The 24,994-nt window shown below is 36.6% G+C and overlaps 1 protein-coding gene across 1 annotated transcript; it reads right to left on the minus strand.

Moving 5' to 3' along the window:
- Positions 1-7,870: 7,870 nt before the first annotated feature.
- Positions 7,871-24,742, minus strand: LOC123867113. Its single transcript, XM_045908991.1, has 12 exons — positions 24,472-24,742; positions 22,909-23,136; positions 22,614-22,737; positions 21,622-21,797; positions 20,982-21,092; positions 20,008-20,141; positions 15,200-15,431; positions 14,503-14,733; positions 13,556-13,679; positions 12,454-12,629; positions 10,665-10,772; positions 7,871-8,303 (listed from the first exon to the last, which is right to left on the minus strand). Exons 1-12 carry the CDS (start codon positions 24,689-24,691, stop codon positions 8,164-8,166), a joined length of 2,004 nt encoding a protein of 667 aa, XP_045764947.1. The 5' UTR covers positions 24,692-24,742; the 3' UTR covers positions 7,871-8,163.
- Positions 24,743-24,994: the final 252 nt, after the last annotated feature.

Consider the following 24,994-nt stretch of genomic DNA (forward strand, 5'->3'; position numbering starts at 1 on the left):
TTGCTATCTTAGATCATAATATCGGACATATCTACACAAACACACAGACACAATAAATAATACTATCGTCCCGTATATCTACTGGAGGAATTGCTTCATTCACGATCAAACACGCGCCTTTCTTTCTGAACTGGACAAAAGCACAGATAATTTTTGTTCTGGATACGTGGTCATTGTCCCGATTGGCCCCACTGTGAGTTTTGCGCATGTCTGCCCCCGTTTTGCACCGCTGTGCAGTCGATTCGCTCGAATTATACCATTGTGGTGTGACAAGTAGACTCAGAAAATATACCACCCTGTAGCTGGTACTAATTTGGACAGGGTCGGACTCTACAAATACAAGTGTAAATTAAAAATTTATAACACCCCCGACGATCCAAAGTATTTGAGTTTTCCAAAACATCATTTTCAAATAAACAATTATGTATTTAGGCAACGTCCATCTTGACAGCTTGACATTTGTCAATTGACATAATATTATGAACCTAACGGATATCTAACCTTCTTTTCTGCAAGAAAACTAGAAAAGAGCTGATAACTCTTAAACGGCTGAACCAATTTTTTTAGATTATAGCTAAGAACACTCTCGATCAAGCCACCTTTCAAACAAAAAAACTAAATTAAAATCGGTTCATTCGTTTAGGCGCTACGATGCCATAGACAGATACACAGATACACAGATACACAGATACACACGTCAAACTTATAACACCCCTCTTTTTGGGTCGGGGGTTAAAAAATAAGTATATGTATAATATTTCATGTAACCGACATAACGCAAAGAGTTGCGTTGCGATTGCGAAGCTAAAGTGGCAATGGACAGGGCACATAGTTCAAAAAACCTATAGATATTGGGGTCCGAAGGTGCTAGAATGGCAATTTAGCACCAGAAATCGCAGTGTTGGAAGACCCCCCCATTAAACGACATCAAACGAGTCGCAGGGAGCCGCTGGATTCAGGCGGCGTATGACCGTGGCGTGCGGAAGTCTCTACAAGAGATGTACATCCAGCAATGGACGTGTATTGGTTGACAATGATGATGATAATATTTCATAAGGTTTTTAGATATTATAAGGGATGATTGAATTCAAGCCCTCGCTACCTGGGCTAAGCAATTGTCATGTCCATCAGTCTATCTATATATAACTGTCCCATTAAAAAAGCAGTCCTAATAAAAGAAAGTTTTTGACTCCGACCTCTTTCAAATTAATTTTTCAAAATCCTGTCTTATTAGAAGTCTACTTTGTATTAGAGAAAATCTACATACTACCTACTAATCTCAAGTTTTGAGACTCACTAGCTTATTAAGATGTGTATCAGTCATTCAGTTTACCTTTTTCTATGCATCTAGATAAGAATAAAAATTAATATAAAAATTAATACCTACCGGAAATGTTTTTATTTCCTGCTTTACCTGATTTGCTACAATCATGGCCTATTTAAAACGTGGACGCGTTTTAAATTGACTATGAAAACTATCATAATTGTTATAGCAATAAATATAAGTTTTAAATATGCAAGACAGGTGCACCTAAAATTAATAATCATAAATCACTCAAAATCGCTTTTAATGTGATGCATCCAAATAAAGATTATAATACATTTCTTACTTTCACATACTAACGATTAATTAAAAATTTGAATAACTAGTTTTTACTCGTAACTTCATCTGGGTTTTATGATTTTTTTCCAAATCGGGCAGTAAATCTTTATTTTTCCAAATTAAAAGAAGAGCAGCATATTATTTCTGTGCCAAATATCATCAAGATCGGTTCAGACAGCGATTTAAAAACAGACAGGCACACTTTTGCATACATATTTTCAAATTCAAATAACTACTTATCTTTATTTCATGTAGGCTAACTTATGGCTCTTATGATAAGTCAAGAGACTATACAACTATCTGCCGAAACTAATAAAATCAATCTAGTATCTGTAATTTATCGATAAATTGATTAACAAAATTATTGTTAGTTATAAAATGGACCTATACAGTCTTTTTTGACACTTAACAATATTACTAAATAACTTATCGATTTATTGCCGTGTGTTATAAAAAAATCATAATATATTCAATTCAGTATGGATAAGGCCATGGTGAGTCCGGCCCTGTCCAACAAGGTGCAACCCGTTGCAAAAAGCCAGAAATTGTCCAAAAATTTCTAAACGTGATCACGTCATTGTCCACGCACACCCGCTACAATGGCAACAAAACCCATCCTTAGCTCTCCTTTTATTCTCAACAATCGTACTTTACTTACTAACAATTCCTACATCAAAAACATCACACATGCAAATTCACAACCACTTCAAAAATCAACCTTATAACTTTCATTTCAGAATTTAAGATAAAACTCGTAATTCTTATGGCGGTTGTGCCGTTTTTAAAATCAAAGTGCAAATGACATTTCACATGTTTGCCATAGTGTCATTGTTAGATACACCCATTGTAACGATTGTTCGCAACTATTGTTGCTGGATCAATGCGAAACATTTTAATATTATGAAATTATAAACGTCTTCCGCGCGTTTCGGCTCTAGAACATTGGATACGAGGAGACGCTTTCTCTGTTTAAAAAAAAAAAACATAAGTAATAACGAGAATAGGCAGTGAAATGACAATAAGGTGCCGATCTAATGGTGCGAGATTTTTTCTAATAAATCTTCTACTATTTTTTCTCTAGTAGGTACCTACTTCTAGAGTGAGTTATTGAATAGTGCACACTGCATAAAATCAAATTTTATTACATGGCACTAAGACTAAGATGATAGATTTTCTTTTACTGTGGATTTAGTACTGCAAAAAAATAAGGATTCATTCCTTGCGCCCCTTTTGCGCCCTTAAAATTTGTCGCTTTTTTAGTTTTCACAATATTCAGACACCAAATTATGTTCCAAACTGAGGACTAAATTTGACGTTTTGACAGTCTTTGCATCGAAAATCTGTAAAATTGACTAATTTATTCGTCAGTTAAAATTTATTCGACCATTGTAAAATCAAAATATAGCTGAATCTGTTTCTATAAAGTGATTGTAATAATGATTATTTTCCAATAAAACGTTACGTTTTCTAGTCTTATATATTGTTCCAAAAAAGAGTTATTGACTTTAATCACGTACTACGATAATAATATACCTATGTCAGTTTACCATAATAACTGACCGATAAGTTTAAAAGTATGTCAGATTTCCAATGCAAAACTAAGTAGACCTATCAAAATGTCAATGACGATATTTTCGTTCAAAATTACATTGTCCGATAGAAAAATCGATTGTCATCGTAATTTTGAAAGAAAATATCGTCTCCACACCTCCCCTGTTCCACCCACTCGCACGATTTATCGGTATGCTGACTGTAAGGCTGTCTCCACATACTCTTTGTGTGTGTGAAACACTGGCGCGGCACGTCGCATCCGGCCTATTCCTGCAATTTCGGTATTTGGTATCATGACACCTTTCTAATTGTGTCACACGATATTGTCGCTGTTTAGGAGAATAGAGAATAATAAAAAAAACAATTTAGATTGTATTTCAAAAAAGTGGAACGGGATAACCAATGAATAATTTGATTTACGTGGAAAATCAACCTTTTAAAGTTATAAGTAAAAGTTATCCTCTACACTTTACAGAATAGATTTTGTAGACCTCTGCAGGCTTAAATTTTAAATTGTTGGCGCGATTTTTTAGACTTTGAGTTTATTTATCAACATACTAATATTATAAATGCAAAAGTGTACCTGTCTGTTGCCTTTTCAACCCATCCACTTAACGTTGGTACAGTTCAGTACTGTACAAAAACAGACATAGGCTGGTTTTTGTTCCCCCGGAATTTCAAAAAAAAGCTAATCGAAGCTGAAGATTAACTGAATATTAAAACTTGCTGAAAGAATTTGTTTACTTGTTCGTTTGTTCATTTGTTCGATAAACGTCATCTTTTTATCTTTATATCCATTAATTACGTCGTTTATTCTTATCATCCCATGTATTTCTTCACAATCAAGTGCATAGTATTTGAGTGGCCGTCAGCCACTGAATGAGTGGGCATCCTACTCAGAAGCACCTTTACTTACATAAAGGATTGCCACATCCGGTCAAATTCGTAGATTTTGCACAATTGAGTCGTTTCACGTCTATCAGCCGGAAGTGGTATTTGTATGGTACATTGGACGTTTCACATTGAATGAATTAGCAGTAAATTGCAATAAATTCAATAAAAGACCTTCAAGTGTTGTGTGACACAATATATTGTATTTAATTACAATCCGGGTATCTTTAAAACAAGAGTGAATAGGCACCTTCTAGGTAAACGCGTCCCATCTTAGACCACATCATCACTTTCCATCAGGTGTGATTGTGGTCAAGCGCTTACCTGTAGTGAATAAAAATAAAAAAAATTCTTTCGTAGGATCCGCGATAAATTCTGTACAGAGGTACAGAGGTGATTTAATTGACAATGATGGTGTACTTCAGCTTACCTCTATTCAAACTTGTATTGAAATAATCTTTTTTGACAGAGTTTGACAAGTGATGATTGCCATTTGCCAGAACAACCTCAGACAAAGTTGTGGATACATATTATACTTAATGCGTAGTTAAAGCTTTTTGAAGAATATGTTTCGGGCTTTCATTAGTTTTGCACTGGACACAAGTCTCGAAACATCATTTTAATTCAATTTATTATTCGAATTAAACATTAAACATGATAAGTTGGTAGGACAATGTATTTTGGCGCTACATAATCTTCCAAGAAAAAAGATTTAAGTAAATCTGGCACACAAATAAGATTTTTTTTATTCTTTGATAATGCCTAGTTAATCTGAAATTTAACAATGGCAAAGAACTGCATCCTACTTGGTACTACCTTTTGAGGAATTGCCTAGTAGGTACCTATGTTAGTATTTACGTAATCAATTAAACGTAAAAATAAAATTTTAGTTTAGTAGAAGATAACTTTTTTCAACAAATATTTTTAAACGAATCCAGAGAAACATGATAATACAGCTGCACACAAAATAACTGATAGCGTGAAGACATGACAAGACAAGACAAGACATGAAGATACATTATATGAAGATATTTAGCTTCTTGAAATGGACAGTTCATTTGAATGACCGAACCCGCTATCCGCTACCGAATTAAAAACACAAAGGCACAGAAAGCGATGCAAATCTGATCCCTACTAGAAATCTTGGCTTAGATTCATTCACAAATATTTACAACAGAGGAATTCGTTGTAACTGTCAACCTTAGTAAAGACATCACCCTTATATAGATAGGTATAAAGATCAAAACACATCCAGGATTTGATGGTACAGTACTTTGAAATGCCGCATTCATTGATGGTATACTTCATTGTGAGTTGGTAGTTGATAATCCTAACATTGTCGGTTCATTCATAAATAGGTAAGTATTATGAATGATCTTTTAGTTAGCAGAAAATGAATATATCAAAACTGTATAGGAATTCGGTTTTATATGCAATAGCCATAGATAATGCACTAAAGACCTTCTATCTTATAAGAATAGGTACTATAACGCTCCATTATTCAGGGATACAACATACAAAATAATATAATTGAATTTATCTCAAGACCATGCAAATTGCAAATCTACCGATGCTGCTGTTCGAAACCATAGAAAAGTTCCAATGGCTAAGCCTATTCATTCATTTGATTTGAAGGTTCCAATCAAGAGTGAATAGACATCTTCTAGGTAAGTGCGCTCCACCTTAGGCATGATCACTTATCAGCTGATGCGATAACAGCTAAGCGTTGCTAAAAAGATGAAAAAATAAATAAAAATTACAAATATACTAGAAATTCCTTGCAAAAAATTTTTTCCCTTGAAGAGCGTGCAATTGTATTACGGATAACTTAATTTTGAAAATCTAAGCCTACTCAGTACTAAAGCGTGTTTTAAACCTAAGCAGTGAGCATTAGAGGGCTCTCTCCGTCACTAGTTTCATACAATCGTAGTTCCAATTTCATTTGAATATCAAGCAACCAAAGTGCATGAAATTTTGCAGACATATTCTAGAAACTAATATCTATGTCTGTGGTTTTCCAGATTTCTGTTAAAATATTCGGTTTCAAAGTTACGCGGTCTTAAAAATTTTCATACAAATCTCTGAGCCCCTGTAATTTTAAAACTACATATTTTTAGAAAAATCTAAAACACCACAGACACAGATATTAGTTTCTAGAATATGTCTGCAAAATTTCATGGACTTTGGTTGCTTAATATTCAAATGAAATCGGAACTACGATTGTATGAAACGAGTGGAAACGAGTGACGGAGAGAGCCCTGTTAATGGTAAAATGATCATCATCAATAGCTTTATTGGTTTGTACTTAGTTTGTAGGACTGTGGTTGTAAAATGCGGTACAATCTTCCAGCTCACAAACCTTCTATAACTATACTTAAAAAACTATAGCGTCTTTACTGATTCATATAGTTTAGAAGGAAATAAAAGCTATTGTACCAATCAGACCATACCAACTCCAAGAAATAAGAAAGCCGCGTACATCCCAGACATAGAGGCACCGTAGCATTGTTGTAAGCCATTTCATTAACATCCCCCGGATTTTCATTGTTACCACCTTTTCTCCGGGCTCTTTGAGGGATAAACAGTTGATTGTTGTGTGAAAACGTCTTAAGTGGGATTAGGATCCTCAAGGGATGAATGGAGTCGATTGATGCTACCGTCTTCAGCCTCAGTCAGAAGATGTAATGCCGTGTTAATCAGTAGGTAATAAGAGATGTCTTAGTTTTGAAAAGGTGGGACTTATAACCTAATCTGTAGGTATGAGGATCTGGAGTATCTGAGTACAAGTTTCAGAACTTTATTGATATCAAAATCATATACACGCGTGAAATACATAAGAAGCTTAGCGATCAGCCAAAAATAACAAATCGTTTGAATGAAGTGAAGTGAAAACTTACTTTCATCATCATCATCACCGTCAACCGGTAGACGGCCAGCGTTGGACATATTTCTGTTCTTCCACACACCACAGTGTTGCGCCGCTTCAATCCAGTAAGTACAACAATTTTTTTTTAATTCAGATACAAGTTAGCCCTTGACTGCTATCTCACGTGGTGGTAAGTAATGATGCCTGAATAATCTGGAAGGGGTATGGTATTATTAAGTAGTTAGGTATATACCATAGTTTTTGCGTCTTCAAAGATTTTTCACACTACGGAACTTTGTATAATAAAATAGATGGTCTTATAATAAATCTCACTTCATATTATATCATTCAAGTTCTTCGGATGATCAGCATCTATTGCAAAGATCTCATCAAGCGGAAAATCCTCCGTCGCACGATAAAACTAATTGATTAAACCCCCAACAATCGTACACACGAGGTGATCACAATGCGGCCGGGAATCGAACCCGGATTATCTGGAGCCCGCTGCGTCCAATTATACCGTGAGACCAGTTTTATTTTGAAAATTTTGCATGACCACATGTATAATTTTATATTTTTTTCAATGGCCTATTATCTTTTTCTGTTTATAAATATATAAAAGGGAAACCTTACTGACTGACTGACTGACTGACAAATCTATCAACGCACAGTTCAAACTACAGCCTGACTGATGGATCAGCCTATAAGCTATTATGACGTGGACATCCGCTGAGAAAGGATTATTGAAAATTCGACCCCTAAGGGGGTAAAATAGGGGTTTGAAATTTGTGTAGTCCATGCGGACGAAGTCGCGGATATAGTTATCTTATATTGGCACATGTGGTGAGCGCTGTGGTCTTATTAGTGGAGGTCTCGGGTTCGATTCCCGGTTCGGGTTTAGAACTTTATTGGAACCTCCTGCTTTTTTGAAGTCGGTTATAAAAATCAATGATGATGAGTGTTCTAAAAAATTTTATTTATATTATTATAGGGAAATCAACAGTCAATAAGCTTCTTAGACGCTGATTACAAAATTATGGCCAATTAGGTACAGATTCTCTCGAAAAAAAAAAAAACAATATGTAAGTATGTGAGAATGAGCTAAACCATTACTATAATAGGTACATTAGAAACAAGCATTAGATTAATTATAATCCAAATAAGATGAACAAAATAAAATAAGTGTAAAACAAATATATAGAATGAATGTGTAAGTTAACAAATAGAAGGATCTGTTGGATCTTTAGTATCATTAAACGACAGCTGAGACTGGTTTGTTGTTCATTATGCCAAGACAGTTCACTCCTTTCTGCATCCTGAAGTATCCTTGCTCTCCCCAAGAGGTGGACCAAGAGTTTTTCACCAACCAGAATGGAAGTCCACTTTCCTTATCTGAAAATATTAATTTAACAGCATCAACAGCAAAACCCACTGAGTTTCAACATGGGGTTATATTATTAATTTAACAGCATCAACATCAATTCCCGCTGAGATTTAACATGGGGTTATATTAATTTAACAGCATCAACATCAAATCCCACTTATTTTAACATGGGATTCATTTGGTTATATTAATTTAACAGCATCAACAGCAAATCCGACTGAGTTTCAACATGGGGTTATATTAGATCAACGGCATCAACAGCAAATCACACTGAGTTTCAACATTGGGTTATATTAGATCAACAGCATCAACAGCAAATCTTACTGAGTTTCAACATTGGGTTATATTAGATCAACAGCATCAACAGCAAAGCCTACTGAGTTTCAACATTGGGTTATATTATGTATTAGATCAACAGCATCAACAGCAAATCACACTGAGTTTCAACATGGGGTTATATTAGATCAACGGCATCAACAGCAAATCACACTGAGTTTCAACATTGGGTTATATTAGATCAACAGCATCAACAGCAAATCTTACTGAGTTTCAACATTGGGTTATATTAGATCAACAGCATCAACAGCAAACCCCACTGAGTTTCAACATGGGGTTATATTATTAATTTAACAGCATCAACATCAAATCCCGCTGAGTTTTAACATGGGGTTATATTAATTTAACAGCATCAACATCAAATCCCACTTATTTTAACATGGGGTTCATTTGGTTATATTAATTTAACAGCATCAACAGCAAATCCGACTGAGTTTCAACATGGGGTTATATTAGATCAACGGCATCAACAGCAAATCACACTGAGTTTCAACATTGGGTTATATTAGATCAACAGCATCAACAGCAAATCTTACTGAGTTTCAACATTGGGTTATATTAGATCAACAGCATCAACAGCAAAGCCTACTGAGTTTCAACATTGGGTTATATTATGTATTAGATCAACAGCATCAACAGCAAATCACACTGAGTTTCAACATGGGGTTATATTAGATCAACGGCATCAACAGCAAATCACACTGAGTTTCAACATTGGGTTATATTAGATCAACAGCATCAACAGCAAATCTTACTGAGTTTCAACATTGGGTTATATTAGATCAACAGCATCAACAGCAAAGCCTACTGAGTTTCAACATTGGGTTATATTATGTATTAGATCAACAGCATCAACAGCAAATCACACTGAGTTTCAACATGGGGTTATATTAGATCAACGGCATCAACAGCAAATCACACTGAGTTTCAACATTGGGTTATATTAGATCAACAGCATCAACAGCAAATCTTACTGAGTTTCAACATTGGGTTATATTAGATCAACAGCATCAACAGCAAAGCCTACTGAGTTTCAACATTGGGTTATATTATGTATTAGATCAACAGCATCAACAGCAAATCACACTGAGTTTCAACATGGGGTTATATTAGATCAACGGCATCAACAGCAAATCACACTGAGTTTCAACATGGGGTTATATTAGATCAACGGCATCAACAGCAAATCACACTGAGTTTCAACATTGGGTTATATTAGATCAACAGCATCAACAGCAAATCTTACTGAGTTTCAACATTGGGTTATATTAGATCAACAGCATCAACAGCAAAGCCTACTGAGTTTCAACATTGGGTTATATTATGTATTAGATCAACAGCATCAACAGCAAATCACACTGAGTTTCAACATGGGGTTATATTAGATCAACGGCATCAACAGCAAATCACACTGAGTTTCAACATTGGGTTATATTAGATCAACAGCATCAACAGCAAATCTTACTGAGTTTCAACATTGGGTTATATTAGATCAACAGCATCAACAGCAAAGCCCACTGAGTTTCAACTTTGGGTTATATTATGTATTAGATCAACAGCATCAACAGCAAATCACACTGAGTTTCAACATGGGGTTAGATTAATTTAACAGCATCAACATCAAATCCCATTGAGTTTCAACATGGGGTTACATTAATTGAACAGAGATCATGGGGTTAATGTGAGGACGGATCGCGCTGGAGAGGTCATCGGAGAGGTTGAACTCTGTCTAGGAGTTGGAGTTTAAGGCTGGAGTTCACCAGAAGCTACATAATCAACGGCGCGAAACCGGCTGGTTATTTCGAAACCGTCGTTTAAACAACCGTTTAAATATTTACTGTTCACCACGTAAAAGTGTAGCATGGTTACTAAATCGGCGGAACACCATTTATGTTCTCAGCTAAGCTGCTGCTACGATTAGGTAAATAAAGAAAAAATCGGACGGATGCATGAGAAGCGGTGACTTAGTAATAGGTTTCCGTTGGCACCCTTCGGCTACAGAACCCTAAAACAACTAAATGAAAAACACTGACCTGTTCCATACCCAACTAGAAGAACAGCGTGATTAATTGTCTCGTGTTGGCAAATTTGTCCGGTTATCACGCCTCCTCTATGATGTCTTATATGAGTCACATCGACAGCTGAAAATACAATTAATATATAACGTAGGTAATCCTTTCTGAGCACAATTCCACGCAGCATTGTTTGTACAGTAGGTACAAGTAGGTAAGGCTAGGTTTGATTTATTTTTACGTTTTCAAAGAAACTTTAGCTATGTGTATACTAAGGATTTATTACGTATAATATTATACATATTGTTACGCTCCTAGATCGAAAACGCTCATTGAGCAAAAAACTCTTAACTCGTGGCAACCTGCCTGCGGCTGCCACGAGTTGTGAGAATATTAAAGAAAATATTATATCTTTATCATAGGTATATATTTACATAAAAACTTCCAACTAGTAAATTAATACTTACAACAAGTGTAAATTAAAAATTTATAACACCCCCGACAAGTCAAGGTTACAGTAACTAGTCCAAAGTATCTGAGTTTTCCAAAACATCATTTTCAAATCAATAATCATGTATTTAGGCAACGTCGATCTTGACAGCTTGACATTTGTCAATTGACATAATATTATGAACTTAACGGTTATCTAACCTTCTTTTCTATAAGAAAACTAGAAAAGAGCTGATAACTTTTAAACGGCTGAACCAATTTTTTTGGATTACAGCTAAGAACACTCTCGATTAAGCCACCTTTCAAACAAAAAAAAGTAAATTAAAATCGGTTCATTCGTTTAGGCGCTACGATGCCACAGACAGATACACAGATACATAGATACACACGTCAAACTTATAACACCCCTCTTTTTGGGTCGGGGGTTAAAAATGTAAGTACAATCGTACAAAGTAGGTCTTCCGTTTAACCGGTTTTGACGGTACGGAACAGTGCAGACTACAGAGTTAGCTTACTTTCAGCGATGGACATAAGGATTTATGTAGAAAATCAAAGAATCTCCGGGACTTCGTCTGTGGTGGCGTTAGCTGGCGGGCGTGCTCTGCCTTTTTGGAGTGTTTTTTTTTTTGTTAAAACTGACTGGAAAGCGCTCTAAGTGGGTACCGTGCGTATGTCGGCGAACGCTGGCACAGACGGGGTCCATACTTGTATAGTTTAACTTACTTGTTACAAATAACTACAAACTTGACATTGGCTAATCTTTGTAAAGCCAGACGAGAGTGAAAAAAAAAGAAAAAAGAATCTCCGCGAGATTCTTGAAAAAACTAAATTGACAAGGATGAAGTTGTTGATATCATCTAATTGGTACAGAGATAACTTGCATCCTGGAGACTAACAAAGGCTTTATTTTATCCCGGAAAATGAAAAAGTTCCCACAGGAAACCCACGCAGGTATCATCTAGTCAGCTACGTATGGCGGGAGATAACTAGTCCATACTTAATATTATAAATGCGAACGTGTGTCTGTCTGTCTGTCTATCTGTCTGTATGTCTGCTACCTTTTCACAGCCCAACAGTTTGACAGATTTTGACGAAATTTGGTACAGGGTTAGCTCCCGGGGATGGACATAGGCTACTTTTTATTCCGGAAAATCAAAGAGTTCCCGCGGGATTCCTAAAAACCCATCCGCTTAACTAATTTGTATGAAAGGTACCGAGGTAGCTTGCGTCCCTGTAATTGACATAGGCATTTATTCCGGAAAATCAAACAGTTCCCACGGGATCTTTAAAAACCTAAACCGAATCGAACGAAAAATGAAATAGCGGGCATCCTCTAGTATGAGAATAAGGCTTAACTTACCGATAGATAGTGGCCCAATTTTAGCTAGTTGATCAGCTATGGAGTCCTCACCGCCAGTGACATAAACGCAGTCAGTGACTTTAACTGCCACAGAATTAGCGTCGTATTTACATGTACCGGCTTGTGCTGCATAAGGATAGCTTTCGGATGTCATAGCACCTTTAGATATAAAATACCTTAAAAAAACAAAATATGGTAATCTTGTCGTCTTGAAAAGGTATGTTAAGGCCCTAAACGTGACATTGGCGAAGTGCATTGTGCTGGTGTGGTACTACTAAAAGCCAGGTGGAAGCGACGGGCCTGCCGGCGAAATTCAAATTTAATTTGGTTGGTCGCAATTTGTAAACTAATACGACAACGTAGGCTTATGGTATTTTAATTGCGACAATGGCAGTGCCATCCTCAAGCATACCTGAGAGTTCTCCATAAGGTTCTGAAAGGTGTGTGAAGTCTGCATCCGCACATGGCCAGCGTGGTGGACGATGGCCAAACCCTTCTCAGTGTGAGAGGAGACCCGCGTTCAGTACTTAGTGAGCCGGCGATTGGCTGATCATGTTGATAATAACACTATCTTACTAATTCAACAATTGACAAACAACAAGAAAAAGTTGAAAACTAAAACCCAACTGCGATCGTCTTAATAAACTCTAAATAAAATTGTTTTTCTGTCGCTTGGTATATTTATATTTATGAACTCAGAATTTTTTCCTCTTTCATTTGACACCCCACTCGATACAATAGCAAAAAAATATTTGAAGACTTCCACTTTTTTTATGTAACATCCGTTAGGTCAATTTTTTGGTATAAAATATAGCCTATGTCACCCGGACCTTTACAACGAATCGATTGACACCTCATTCATCAAAATCGGCCCACTAGTTTAGGCGCTACGGTGGAACACACAGAATCTGGATACAAACATACATACATATTTACATACAAACATACACACATACAAACATACACACACACACATACACACATACATATATAGATTGCTAAAATCATAACCCTTCCTTTTGGCTTTGCCGCAGTCAGGTAAAAAGCGTACAATGGTGAGTTAGAGATCTTTGCTTTTGGAGTCGATTGAAAAAGATCTTACTCTAAGGCCTGGTATGGCCATCCTCCACGACATCCATTATCGGCAGAATCACAATCAACCAATTGTTGTTCCGCCAGTTCAACAAGCTGTCCAGTTTTGATAGCGTATATACTTTCTACGTTACCTGAAACACACAAGTCACAAGTGTAAATTAAGTAACACCCCTACCAGTGAAAGTTACAGTAACTAGAAAAGAGCTGATAACTTTCAAACGGCTGAACCGATTTTGTTGGATTATAGCTAAGAACACTCTCGATCAAGCCACCTTTCAAACAAAAAAACTAAATTTTATTCGGTTCATAAGTTTAGGAGCTACGATGCCACAGACAGATACACAGATACACACGTCAAACTTATAACACCCCTCTTTTTGGGTCGGGGGTTAATAATATTATAAACGAACTACCTGACCCGCCCCGGCTTCGCACGGGTGGAATTTTTGATAATCGGTGAAGGAGTGATACTTATTTCCAAAAATCCTGAAATACTTCTCAAAGGTAAAACTTAAAAATTACGGACTTTCATATATACTTTCATCCCCTATTGAACCGGGGTTGAATTTCAAAAAATCCGTTCTTAGTGGGTGCCTACGTCAAATTCAAATTCAAATTCAAAAATCGCATCAAAATCGGTTGCGTAGTTTTAAAGATCTAATTTCTCGAACACGTGCGAAGCGATTTGCTTCCTCTTTTCTAATCCGAACCGCCAGGATGTGGAACGCCCTTCCGGCATCAGTTTTCCCTTCCACCTATAATATGGGTACCTTCAAGTCAAGAGTGAATAGGCAACTTCTAGGCAAGCGCGCTCCATCTTAGGCTGCATCATCACTTGCTAGCAAGTCTGGTTGCAGCCAAGCGCTAGTTTTAACTAAATAAAAAAAGCTTTTTAAGAAATAGTTGCTTATCGTTGCTAGCTGTCTATTTCTAATAAGAAATGGCGTCATTTACCAACAGCACTAAAGGCCCAACAGGATCCGCAATGGCCTTGATCTTTGACTCTGGTGACCACGTGCTTATCACGCCAGTCAATATCGGTTGGTAGTTCCAGAATTTCATCTTCGTTTCTCATCCCCCGAGCGACAGATCTGCAGTCTACATAAAGAATGTTACCAGAGGGTTTCAAACATGTTTGTTTTGTTAAAAATTCTTGGAGCGTCAAATCGGAAAATCGGGTTATGCCTGGAAAACGTAATAAAAGAAAAATATGTACATTAGATTAGTACCTACCTATGCTATACCGGAAAAAGCGCTTAGTACCTTGCCGGCTGTCATTTTATTTATTTTATTTTATTTTTATAATTTTTATTTGTATTAAATTTGTAAGGCAAATTAAATTATAATTTTGTTTTTGACGACCTTCTTGGTGCAGTGGTAAGTGCTGTGGTCCTATTAGTGGGAGGTTCCGGGATTCATTCCCGGCAAGAGTTTGGAATTTTTGCAAAAATACCTACGAGTACCTACTGTGCAAGTTTAAATGTTATAATATGTATGATATTTTAAGCACTCATATCAAAAATTCATTAACTTACCAAACTTATACCTACTAAACAAAGCAATTTTGATATTATTGATTTATCAATAAGGACGGTAATGAAGTTTATAACTACGTACATTTAGTGAAATGAAAAATTAAAGTTGTACTTACCAAACTCAGTATGATTATGCTCAGCATTCAACTGGTTAATTTCTTCCAAGTTCTTCAAAAATATCTCATAACGCATAGCTTTTTCTTCTTCGCTTCCATATACCTTGTTATGGACATTTATAAAATCTTTGAAATGTTCTGGTCCTTCTCTTAGATTGTAAGGAGGGACTTTTTTAGCTGAGACAATAGCGGTTACGTACAGAATTACCAATAAAATCATTTTTAAATTGTCTCTACTTTATTTTAGATTTCAATTTTTTCTTGCCCAAGCACTAACAATTTATATAAAATTTTCAGTATTGCAAGGCGTTATATGTTATTATTTATAACTATACGTTATCAGCAATTGACGTATTAAGTATAAGTTATTTCATTCCATATTGCATTCCAAAATCTTTAACATTAATTGCATTGTTATGATGAGTAAAATTTATTTATTATACATATTTTCTTGTATCTATTTATGTTATGCGAGGGAAGGAGGCGGGTCTGCCAACGTTGCATTTGAAGGAGCAAGGGCATCATCATTCCAGCTCCTTGGTACCCTTGGTAGTCTATATAGGTTCTTCCAATAGTGTCTCATTCTGATTGGATTTCGTAAAGAAACTCTGAGCATAACTCTCGCACTCAAACTCTATCTCAAACTCAAATCAATTATTCAGAGTAGGTACCTACTATCGTACTCCTTTTGATGGTCGGAATTGTTAGATTTGTAATCCTTATATAAACCTGAGAGGATGATACTGCCATTGGAACAATTAAAATGCTATTAGCCTATTTTGTCGTATTAGTTTACAACCCCCCCCCCCCCCCTCCCCCCCCCCCCCCCCCCCCTCTTAAAATACCCGGTCAAATGCGAGTTGGACTCGCACACGAAGGGTTCCATACCATCGCACAAGATATACTTATGTGCAACACTGCAAGTTAATGGTGGACAGCGACATCTATATGTGATTTAAATAAACTAATTATTTTTTTAGAAGAAATTTTAGGAGGAGGACGTGCTGTTGTCACTCTACGCTGACGATAACGCGTACCTCGCATCGTCACTATAAATCTCCTGCAACGTCTGCTGGACCTGTTTTCGGAGTAGCTAGATAAATGGAGAATGGCAGTCAACATGGAGAAGACGGCCGCCATCGAGTTCGGCGCTCGCAAGCACTACCGTCAGCGGCGCTTACGTGGTCAGGACATTGAGCGGCAGACTTCGGTGCGCTACTTGGGGTGTCGCATCGATGCTGGCCAGAGCATGGTTCCCACGGTGAACCATGCCGTGAACCATGCCAAGGCTGCCACGTTGATGCTGTTCCAGGTCAGCACCTCAAGATCTATGGAGCCTATGCCCTCTCACGATTGTCGTCGCACTCTGCTCCTCTGGACCTATAAGTCCAACAGCATAAGTGCCTGCGCCTAACCGCAGGAGCTCCGAGGTATGTGAGGAACGACTTCATCCATCGCGACCTCAAGATGCTACCATGGAGAAGTATAGATCTAGAAGTAGTTACAGATCTATATGAAAGGTCTTTACCTGTTCATTCTGAAACAGACAACTTTTATTTATTTTTATGCATATTAGTTTTTGATTAATCGTGCAAAATGTCGAAAAAAGTACCGTTCATCACCAATCGAGAAATCTGAAGTAATTATGATCAATAGAAGAAGTATTATGTACTTATATTTTGAAACAATATAACTAACACTCTAACTAGCATAGTTTTTTTGATATGAACAATAAACCTCTACAATTTAAGATGTTTTGCGGTTTGTAAACAAAATTGATTCTATTTTACTTCTTTTGTAGTACGGAACCCTCGGTGCGTGAGTCCGACTCGCACTTGCCCGGTTTTTTGCTAAGCAACCACAAATTCACAATTTTCGGATTTTTCCCTTTGGGTGGGTACTTGTGCTATAAGACCTACCACCTGCCCTTAGTATTCTATGGGTTTTGATTCCCTTGTCTTGACAGACACGACAGACAGACGGACAGCAGTCAACGAAGTGATTCTGTAAGGGTTCCTTTTTTTTTAAGTGGGTACTAAAAATAATTAGGCAGTCTATGCACGTTATACTATTTATTTATATTTCCACACAAATTTCATAACAACCAAAACGCTAGCAAAAACGGAGACAGGTGATTACTGATAAGATACCATAAAAAAACTACGATTTTTTTAAATATAAATCCTGTATTTTTAAAAGTTCACGATATATTGCATGTAAAACATCTGACTGACTCTAGAGATCAACGAACGTTCCGTAAATAGGTCACTCGAAGACAATGCTGCGTCAACTACACTACACAACGCCAAAAAAATGCACTGAGTGCATGTATGCATGCCGATGTACTTCACAGGTGATTTGTGTACATGTATAAAGAACTAGCTGATGCCCGCAGCTTCGCCCGCGTGGATTGGTCAGATCCCCTGCAGCATCAGGATTGAGGAGTTGGAATCCAAATTTTTTATGAAACAATGTCGCAAAGTTCCTCTATCGATTAAAAAAGAAATGACGCAAATCGGTTCAGAAATCTCGGAGATTTCGGTGTACATAGGTAGAAAAACACAACTCCCTTTTTGAAAGTCGGTTAAAAAAGTGGCCTATGTTACTCCCTGGTCAATCCTCTACTTGTCTGTGAAAATCCCGTCAAAATCGGTTCAACCGTTCCGAAGATTAGCCTTTTCAAACAGACAGACAGACAGACAGACAGACAAAAATTTTAAAAACGTGTGATTCAGTTATGGTATCGTTCAAATAACCATATGACCTTAATATGCGGTAGTTATTTCGAAATTACAGACAGACACTCCAATTTTATTTATTAGTATAGATTTACCTCCTTCAACTTTTAGAAGGAATGTCAGGAATGGTGACTCTTAGGAAAAAAGTATGAAACCATTTTTTAGATAATTTTATGGTCTTTAGCTGGAAGATGCGAAAAACCCATTCTCGTGAACTTTGGCCTTTAATAACTTGCGACGCATGAGCAATAAATTGTGAGCAATAAGTGACTTGAGACAACTTTTAGGACGCCAAAATGAAAACCCCTGATTTACGCCTCTACGGATAAGGATCGGATTCATTTGTCTGCCTTGGACTTAGACTGTCATCGGGCGGCGTCATACAGACATCTCAACACTTTAGATATAGTGCCAGTCCACTTGGAATAGCTGCAGTAAATCTAGAAAAGCCCAGGTCTATATGGAATCGAAGGTTCGACACAGATGCTGGATCGACTACCGGTATATCCAAGTGTTGAAGTGCTTGTATGAAAACACCACCATGTCAGTCCGTATACAGGACTATACTACGAGGCCAATCCAATTGCAGAAGGGAATAAAACAGGGAGACGTAACCCCATGAAACTCTTTACCGCTGCTTTGGAAAATGGCTTTAAGGGGGCTCTCTCCGTCACTCGTTTCATATTATTTCATACAATCGTAGTTCCAATTTCATTTGAATATTAAGCAACCAAAGTCCATGAAATTTTGCAGACATATTTTAGAAACTAATATCTATGTCTGTGGTTTTCCAGATTTCTGTTAAAATATTCGGTTTCACAGACACAGATATTAGTTTCTAGAATATGTCTGCAAAATTTCATGGACTTTAGTTGCTTAATATTCAAATGAAATTGGAACTACGATTGTATGAAATGGTATGAAACGAGTGACGGAGAGAGCCCTGTTAAGAGGGCTCTCTCCGTCACTCGTTTCATACAATCGTAGTTCCAATTACATTTGAATATTGAGCAACCAAAGTCAATGAAATTTTGCAGACATATTCTAGAAACTAATATCTATGTCTGTGGTTTTCCAGATTTCTGTTAAAATATTCGGTTTCAAAGTAATGCGGTCTTAAAAATTTTCATACAAATCTTTGAGCCCCTGTAATTTTAAAACTACATATTTTTAGAAAAATGTAAAACACCACAGACACAGATATTAGTTTCTAGAATATGTCTGCAAAATTTCATGGACTTTGGTTGCTTAATATTCAAATGAAATTGGAACTACGATTGTATGAAACGAGTGACGGAGAGAGCTGGATTTAAACGGACTTGACAATTAACATCAAACTCAAGTCTCAACCGCGAGTATATATCTCAATTTTGGTTTGTCGATGACGTGGTCGTTATCTCAGAAACTCTGGGAGACCTCAATGCAATGCTCAATGACCTTATCAGTTTCCCCACTGGTTTCTCAACAAGGTGGCCATCAAACTTAACATGGATAAGAAGGAAATCATTTCTAAAGCTAATATATAAGCTAATATATAGTAATCGTTGAAAGTACTGTACTCAAAATTGTTGACGAGGTCTTATTATAAAATTGGATCAAACCTGATCCAATTTTATCGTCGGAAGACAAAATAAAAAAATTTAAAATAAATATTAGGTACCTTAGATATTGGTTTTAATGTTAACTTTTTATTAGCATCTGTGCCTAATCCTACGAAGAAAACATTATAATCTCAGAAATAAGTCGTCTATCATGTTAAAACAAAAACAGTACTGATTGTGATTATCAGGCAATAACAATAAAGTACAATTTGAAACGATGTTTCTAAGCTACATACAATGCTACACGGAGAAATACTTACAGGTTTTAACTTACCTAGTCGAATAAAAAATATTGACATTTAAAAAAAATGGGGATTTGCCACTGTGTATTTAATACTGTCCCCCGTGATCGGTGGTATCCATGACGGATTTTCCTCACGAGAAAAAAAAGGAATGCAGGGATAAAAAAATACATTTGTTATATAAGTTTTTATGATATTAATTAAGTTTAATACATCAATGTACATCAAACGATAGCTGAAATTGGTGGAAAACCAGAGGCAAATCCGAGACAATTTACCCCTCTTTGCATCCTGAAGTAACCTTTTTCACCAAAGGTCTCTCCCCAAGAGTTTTTCACTATCCAATATGGCATATTGTTATCTGAAAATATAATATTTTTCTATTAATAACAGTGCTTAAACAATCCTTTCAAAAAACCCACTTCCAAAGCCACGAGGTATAAAGTATAAAAATATTTTTTGTTTTAATTTTTAAGGTTCCGTACCTCAAAAGGATAAACGGAACCCTTATAGGATCATTTCGTTGTCACACATGAAATTTGGCAGATACGTAGATCTTATAGCACAAGTACAGGAATAAATCTCAAAATCGCGAATTTAACATAATTAAAAAATAATTAAAATGTGTTTTAAAATAAGATAACTATACCAAGTGGGGTATCATATGAAAGGGCTTTATCTGTACATCCTAAAACAGATTTCTGTTTATTTTTATGTATAATAGTTATTGATTTATCGTGCAAAATGTTGGAAAAAATACCTGAGTACGGAACCCCCAGTGCGCGAGTCTGACTCGCACTTGGCCGGTTTTTAATTTTTTTTAAGGACTTGAAGTTTTGTTCCTACTGCGCTCGAACAGTAATTTTGAACTTTCGATAAAATTTTAGTCATTTTCCACAATGCCTAGGTAAACCGTAAATTTTTCTACAATAGCTGAGTTTATAGTTACTAATTACTAGATATCTATGCTAATTACCACAAAAAAAAGTCAAAAAATGTTCAACAGAAAGAGAATAAAAACACCAATGGATGAAAATTATGAAAAATCATTAATCAAACCACCAAAAACCGCTAAACATATATGGGGGTGATTTGGATACCCCTTGATATACTTAAGGTATTTAAATTTTTCTTTTAGACGTCGCGTCGTATATTCGGCCTTCCCATGTATATATTATGGTCTATATGACAAAATACTTACCGACGCCATAACCAACTAGAAGGACACCGTGATCGAGGTCCTGGTATAAAGAGCAATCGTCTCCATTGATCACTCCTCCTTTATAATGCATAAGAGGTATCGCATCGATCGCTGAAAATAAACGAAACAAGTGTAAATTAAAAATTTATAACACCCTCGACGAGTGAAGGTTACAGTAACTAGAAAACAGCTGATAACTTTCAAATGGCTGAACCGATTTTCTTGAATGTAGTTAAAACACTCTCGGTTAAGCCACCTTTCCAACAAAAAAAGTTAAATTAAAATCGGTTCATTAGTTTAGGAGCTATGATGCCACAGACAGATACACAGATACACACGTCAAACTTATAACACCCTTCTTTTTGGGTCGGGGGTTAAAAAAAGAAAGATATCTCCTCAGGATGCTCTAGTGTCAGAGATAATCGTTCCTGATGGAGCGTATTGCTTGCTCGGTTGCTTATTTTCCTATAGGTATATTTAGCAGCGGGACAGTGGGTGGTGCACAGCACATTCTATACGCTATACCACTGCATCGTATACATAAATTTAGCGAATTGTAGCAAAATAAGTTAGGTTTTCTTCAGCGTCATGGTTTACCGTAAAGTAACGCTTGCTTCTCTTAATTTCTAAAACTAATTACCGATAGACAGTGGCCCAATTTCAACCAATTTTTCAGCTATAAACTCTTCGGTACCGTTTGTCGTTATGCAGTCTTTTACTTTGACAACTACTTTTGCACTGTCATATTTGCATTGCTGCTCTTTAGCCTCGTACGGATAGCTTGCCAATGACATAGAGCCTTTACTGATTAGGTAACTGAAAAAGAAAATAATTATAATATACGCTTCACAAAATTACGGCTACACCACCCAATTTCAGCGGAGACAAACTGTTTTCGCCTGAATCGAGACTCAAACTTGGGACTTCATGATACGCAATTGAAAAAGTTACCCATCATAGATCTTACATATACATATAGTTACTTATATATATATACTTAATACTTATACATATATTTATATATAAATAGACTAAAAAACTAGACAGGATCTTCAGATTTTGGTATGAAAACCAGGTCAGTGTCGTGCGATAGTCGGAAAACTATTCGAGGACGACGGTGCAGGTTGGAGTGTGGAGTGAGACAGGGAGGCTTAAGCTCGCCCAAGCTTTTCAATAGCTACATCAAAGCGTTAACAACAACGTATGTCTCAATCTATTCTGGTCTCAGTAACAGCAGACATGGTGCCGCTTGGTGCATCTTTCTGTGGTTAAGTGAAAGTATTGGGCATTTGTGAGAACTATGCTTACAGTAGTCTGTCAAGTATTAAGACCAGTGAAGGAAATGAAAGCCTATAGGATACTTCCCGTAGTAACCCGCACTTGGCCGGTTTTTATAACAACTAGCCGATGCCCGCGACTTCGCCCGCGTGGATTTAAGTTTTTCGAAACCCCGTGGGATCTCTTCGATTTTCCGGGATAAAAATTAGCTTATGTGCTAATCCAGGATATTATTTATCTCCATTCCAAATTTCAGCCAAATCCGTCCAGTAGTTTTTGCGTGAAGGAGTAACAAACATACACACACACATACAAACTTTCGCCTTTATAATATTAAGTGTGATATGATTTTACTGTAAAGCGAAGTCCATACGTCCACCATTACATCCACGGTCTCCTTTATCACAATCCACCAATTGCTGTTCCGATAGATCTACCAGCTTTCCAGTTTTGATAGCACCTATACCTTCTACGTTACCTGAAAGTAAGTCCGAAATATTTTTATTCCAATACAAAAAAAAACTGTTTTATTCTTTTTTTTTAACTTTCAATCAATAATAGCCTAACAAAGCCTAATATCTACCTTAAGACGAAGAAATTTTGGAAGAAATTGTTTTTATTTCCAATAAGAAATCACAATATCACATACCAATGGTACTAAAAGCCCAACAGGATCCACACCTTCCTTGGTTCTTGACACTAGTAACCACGTTCTTATCACGCCAGTCAAATTGTGTTGGTATTCCTACAACTTTATATTTGTGTATAGGTTCTGGAGTGGCAGACCTACAGCTTTGTAAATATTCAGAAGGTGGTTTAAAACATGAGACTATTGTTAGGTATTCTTGGAGTGTCAAATCAGTGAATTGGTTAACACCTGAAATGGAATCAAATCCAAATAAAGTATACTTACCTACTGTTTAATTCTCTATGGGCGTATCAAACCTGCTGATTTAACGACGGTCTTTTCGTCACTCGCTCCATACAATTAATGTAGTTTGACTGTCATTTGAATATTAACCACTAATTTTAGAGTTACATGAGTTAATAGATTTGTGAGCCCGTGTAATTTTGGAAATATATATTTTAAGAAAACTCTGACACACCCAGGCACAGATATTATTTTTTAGTACGTGTCCACAAAATTACATTTATTACAAAACTAGAGGATGCCCGCGACTTCGTCCGCGTGGCTTTAGGTTTTTAAAGATCCCGTGGGAACTGTTTGATTTTCCGGGATAAAAATAGCCTATGTCCGTCCCCGGGATATAAGCTAACCCAAATTTTGTCAGAATCGATCAAACTGTTGGGCCGTGAAAAGGTAGCAGACAGACAGACAGACACACTTTCGCATTTATAATACTAGTATGGATTACATAGGCGATGGCCGTTGGAGCCGGAAAGTCCTTGAGTGGAGACCGTGAGACTCATTAGGGCGGTAAAGGTGAAGGACTAGGTGGGGCGCCCTCCAGCACGATGGACCGGCGATATAAAGCGGCTGGCGGGAAGTGGCTGGGTGAAGAATCCTAAGGACCGGGTGTAGTGGCGCTCTTTAGGGAAGCCCTAAATCCAGCAGTGGACATCCACAGGCTGATGATGATGATTACATGTCTACAAAATTACATTGAGTTTGATTGTTTGATATTCAAATGAGAGCCAACCTACATTTGTATGGAGTGCACTACGAATAAACTCCTGTGACGCAAAATTAGAAAGCGTAAACGTGACGTAAACCGCATAATTACCTAACAACATAATTATCTGCGTTTAGATCCTACTGAATATTTCTTTGAAGATACGGAACGTAGGCATTCTTATTATTTTTTTAAAACGTGGATTTATCATATTACGGACCCCACGGACCAAGGGTCTCGACACCGAATGGGACAAAATCATATTCGGAGCCTAGACCCCTGTATTTGCAAACCTTAGCTTTTTCAGCCGCTTCACACGACTCACCAGCTCTATTGTTGGTTCCATGTAGATGGGAAGGGACCAGCGTGTCTGAACAGGTAGCATCCCATACCAGCACCCGGCCCATCTTCCATGGAATCAAACTCATACCGTCCGGTCTCTTGCCATCGTCTCTATTCCTTACCATGTCCAGTAAATATATCAAAAAAATTGTATAAAATCAATCCAATTTGAACTCTTTCCTATTTATATTGACAATTTTTTTTTACATTTAGAGCAATAAAAAAGTTTTACATACCAAACTCAGTGTGATTATTTTTATCATTCAACAGGTTAATTTGTTCCAAATTCTTCAAAAATATCTCATAACGCATTGATTTTTCTTCGTCACTCTGATATACCTTGTTATGGACATTTATAAAATCTTCGAAATGTTCTGGTCCTTCTCGTAGATTGTAAGGAGGGGCTATTTTAGCTGAGACAAGAGCGGTTACGTATAGAAGTACCAATAAAATCATTTTAAATTGTTACTACTACTGTTTTTAGATTATATTTATTTGATGCTTAGGCAAGCACTAAAATTTATGTAACATTTTCAGGATCGCAAGCCTTTATATATATTATTTATATATGTTATCAGTTGCTTATCAGAAATTTACGTTTTATAAATTATTTGCATTCTACAATCTTAAACATTGATTGCATTTTTGTGCTATGTAAAATTTTTATAACGAATATTTTCTTGTATATGATTTTTTATTAAGCATACCATACATACAACTTATTCAAAGAATAATTATTTATTTTTCAGAGTGTATGTC

Source organism: Maniola jurtina, chromosome 1, assembly GCF_905333055.1.
Source record: "Maniola jurtina chromosome 1, ilManJurt1.1, whole genome shotgun sequence".
NCBI classification, from domain to species: domain Eukaryota; kingdom Metazoa; phylum Arthropoda; class Insecta; order Lepidoptera; family Nymphalidae; genus Maniola; species Maniola jurtina.

Coding starts and splice junctions, on each gene's coding strand:
- LOC123867113 (XM_045908991.1), bottom strand. CDS start 24,691: ATGATTTTATTGGTACTTCTATACGTAACCGCTCTTGTCTCAGCTAAA. Junction 20,142..20,981: donor TCTAGTTGGTTATGGCGTCG/GTAAGTATTTTG, acceptor TTATATTTTCAG/ATAACAATATGCCATATTGG. Junction 12,630..13,555: donor TGGCCATACCAGGCCTTAGA/GTAAGATCTTTT, acceptor TGTTTTTTTAAG/GTATTTTATATCTAAAGGTG.